This window comes from Alligator sinensis, unplaced genomic scaffold (genome assembly GCF_000455745.1).
Source record: "Alligator sinensis unplaced genomic scaffold, ASM45574v1 scaffold858_1, whole genome shotgun sequence".
NCBI classification, from domain to species: domain Eukaryota; kingdom Metazoa; phylum Chordata; order Crocodylia; family Alligatoridae; genus Alligator; species Alligator sinensis.
Window position 1 is genome coordinate 740,756 of NW_005842079.1, and position 2,979 is coordinate 743,734.

Sequence of the window (2,979 nt, forward strand, 5' to 3'; positions counted from 1 at the left end):
TTTTACCCATCCAACTGTGCAGGCATCAATGCCACAGTCGCTTAATTTATTGATGAGGATGGGGTGAGAGACGGTGTCAAAGGCCCATGCTTCCGGACTTTTGCTGATTGTAGGAACCAGAAAGGAATATTTTTCCCTTCATGAATGCTCCTGGCTGAAAGGTATTGCTCTTCTGCTCAGGGTTACACCAACAATTGCTACATTTGGGGTCAGGAAGGAATTTTCTTCCAACGAAAGGCTGCACAGTAGCAGCAGGTCACCACTACTGACATCAGGGCAGTGCCAGAAGGCAGCAGGACATCAACCCCTTGCTTTTTCCAGCAGCTGGCTGAGCCCTGGACCTGGAAGGCAGACGTGTCATGGGCAGGAGACACAATGATTGCTTTTGCAACCCCTTCAGGCTGCTCTGGTAGCAAAAGTTTTGGAGGGTCCCGGGGGATCTCCAGTTCACCTGGTCCCACCTTCTCCCAACACACATCACTGCTCTGAAAACAGAATGGAGCAGTCCCTGAAAATGGTGCCAGAGCGAGCTGAAAGCTACCTTTGTCTTGGCCCATCCCCCATTCCTGGGCTCCAAACTCAGTAAGGGCCTGGACAGGTTTCTGGGCTCCAAACCAGGCAGCTTGACTAGCACAGGAGGAAGTACATAGCTAGCTCCACACTAAGGTAGTAAAGATGTAAGCAGTGCCCCTCCCCACCCTCATCCATCAGGGCTAGGGTAGGAGCAAGAGGAAGCAGGGGGCCCCTTATACTCAGGATCCCATGGCTATAACCAGAGCCTGATTCCCCTTACACATCTGCTAAGGCCAAGCTTTGTAGGTTTCGGCAGAAGGATGGGGTGCAGGAGCGTGGGGGTGGCGGCTGGCTGGGCAATTGGCTAGGTACTGAGCTCCACTGTAACACAGTCGTGGGGGTGCCATGGGCCTTTCCCCATGTGCAGATTATAGCTGGGGCACAGGTCTATGCCAGCCACTCCTGACGGGTCCCCTCCCTTTTCCTGGTCCTCTTTTGCCCAAGTAGCTCTGGACACAGCATCGAGCTGGCCCAGGCTGCCCCACCTCCCTGCACTCGGCACTGCCAGGGTGCAAAGCAGGGACCTGTGGCTGTCTCAGGGAAGGGCATTGTGCCTGACTGATCTCAGCTGGGTGCTTGTGGCTGACTGCATCCTCTTCTGTGCTTGCAGCTTCCACTTCCAGCCACAGCAACGCAGAATGGCGTGTGCTGGCACGGGAGAGCAGGAACTCAAACTGGTCAGACAAACAGCAGGGAAAGTCCAGCCTAGATTGCCTCACGCTCCCCCCTCCCTCTCCCCCCAGCTGCAGCTCTGGCAGTCCCTGCTCCCCGGTTTCGTTTCTGGCAGTCTGGAAAGCGAAACCTAGGGGCTGTGAAACTGAACCCATGCTTATCGTGCTGCTGTAAAAAAAAACACAACACTGCTTAAGGTGGCCGTGGGAATGCAGCCAGTACCGTGAAACCGGTCCTGTGCTCTGGGGCCCTTCCCGCCGCCTGCTCAGCACAGCACCCTCAGCTCCTGCAGCACCGGGGCTTGCAAGACTGCCCTGTGCAGGGCAAGAGGGGATGGGCAGGACGCAGTCCTGGGCAGGGCGGAAGCTCAGCACCCCATCAGCAGCCCTGTAGGTGCCAGCCCTGGGTCTGCCTGGCTGGCACCTGACCATGGAGCCCTGGGGAGGGGGCATCTCCCTGACCGCAGCCAGCCCCGGTGACCCCGCTGCAGCTCAGAGCTTCATGAAGAGGCCACAGAGTGACATGAAGATGACTCGGGGCACAGGGTCTACTGTCCTGCACAGCACTCGGCTTAGGGACAGGGCTGGGAAGTGTCACATTCTCCAGCATCTGGGTCAGGGGCTGGAATGGGGGACAGAGCCCATGGGCAGGGCCTGGTAGGAGCCCCTGCAGGTACGGATGGGGGAAGAAGACTTGGCTGCCCTGCCATGCTGGGAGTGCGGGGCGGCAGTGCCCAGGCTTTCGTACTGGCCCCAGCCCCCAGCGCAGGAACCCAGTCCACCTTAATATCCTCCACGTGACGCCATCTGTGAGGGAGACGTCAGCAGGGCAGGGCTGTGCCGGGATCCTTAAAAAGCAGCAGCCTCAAGGGGCTAGAGAGGCAGTAGAGATGGAGCTGTACCAGGTGCGAGCCAGGGACCTGGATGCCTGGATTGCAGACAACCTGCAGCCCAGCGAGGAGTTCCAGCAGCAGGTGAAGGATACGGTCCGGAGGATCTGTGACTTCCTGAAGGAGCAGTGCTTTGAAGACATCAAGGTGGACAAGACAGTGAAGGTGAGGTCTCTAGACCCTCACCTACCCAGGTCCGGCCAGGGAAGGAAAGGTTGTCAGGGAGAAAGGGAGGGAGCTGTTGGCTTGGTTTTGCTGGAAGAGGTGGGTCCAGAGACTCACCAGTTAAACCTGGTTTGAGGTCCGAGATACCTCAGCCAGGACAGGCCAAGGGACGGGGTCAAAGCGGTGCTGGCACGCCATGCGGCAGGCCGAACAGACCTGATCCAAGCTTATTCCAGGCCCTCTCCAGGGAGAACATACCACTTAGTCTCGTAGTCCGCCCACAAGCCCGTAGCGGGGAAGAAGGGCTCAGTTCTGGCACTGAGTTTTGGCTCTGAGTGCTGCCAAAAGGCTTTGCTTTTCCTGCTTTGGAGAGGACAGACACAAGGAGGGAGGAGGGCAGAGGGAGGAAAATGCAGCGCTGGGTGGTGGGTTGCTGCGGCAGGGTGGGGGCGGGCGGCTGGCTCATCACTCCCGCCCTGGAGACCCCCTGGGCTGCTCTGGGAAGGTCCCGTCCCCTCCCTGGTTTACACGGGGGCGGGCAGAGCTGGCTTGGCTGACTCGGCACCCGGGCAGGATGAAATGGAAGAGGAGGGTGAGTGAGCAGGCTGAGACCGGAGGAAAGGCAGAACGGGGAGCTCTTCTGCAAGCGGTCGAGGTCCTCGCTGTCCCAGCAACTCCTG

At 58.8% G+C, this 2,979-nt stretch overlaps 1 protein-coding gene across 1 annotated transcript in view; it reads left to right on the plus strand.

Annotated features, from left to right (window-relative positions):
- The first annotated feature begins 1,538 nt into the window (after window positions 1–1,538).
- The window catches only part of LOC102382728 (2'-5'-oligoadenylate synthase 1-like), a 20,415-nt gene continuing 18,974 nt past the window's right edge, over window positions 1,539–2,979 (plus strand). The window contains exon 1 of the mRNA XM_025204384.1: window positions 1,539–2,203. Within this exon, the coding sequence (XP_025060169.1) occupies window positions 2,135–2,203 (69 nt within the window). The 5' untranslated portion in view covers window positions 1,539–2,134. The remainder of the gene's footprint in view (window positions 2,204–2,979) is intronic.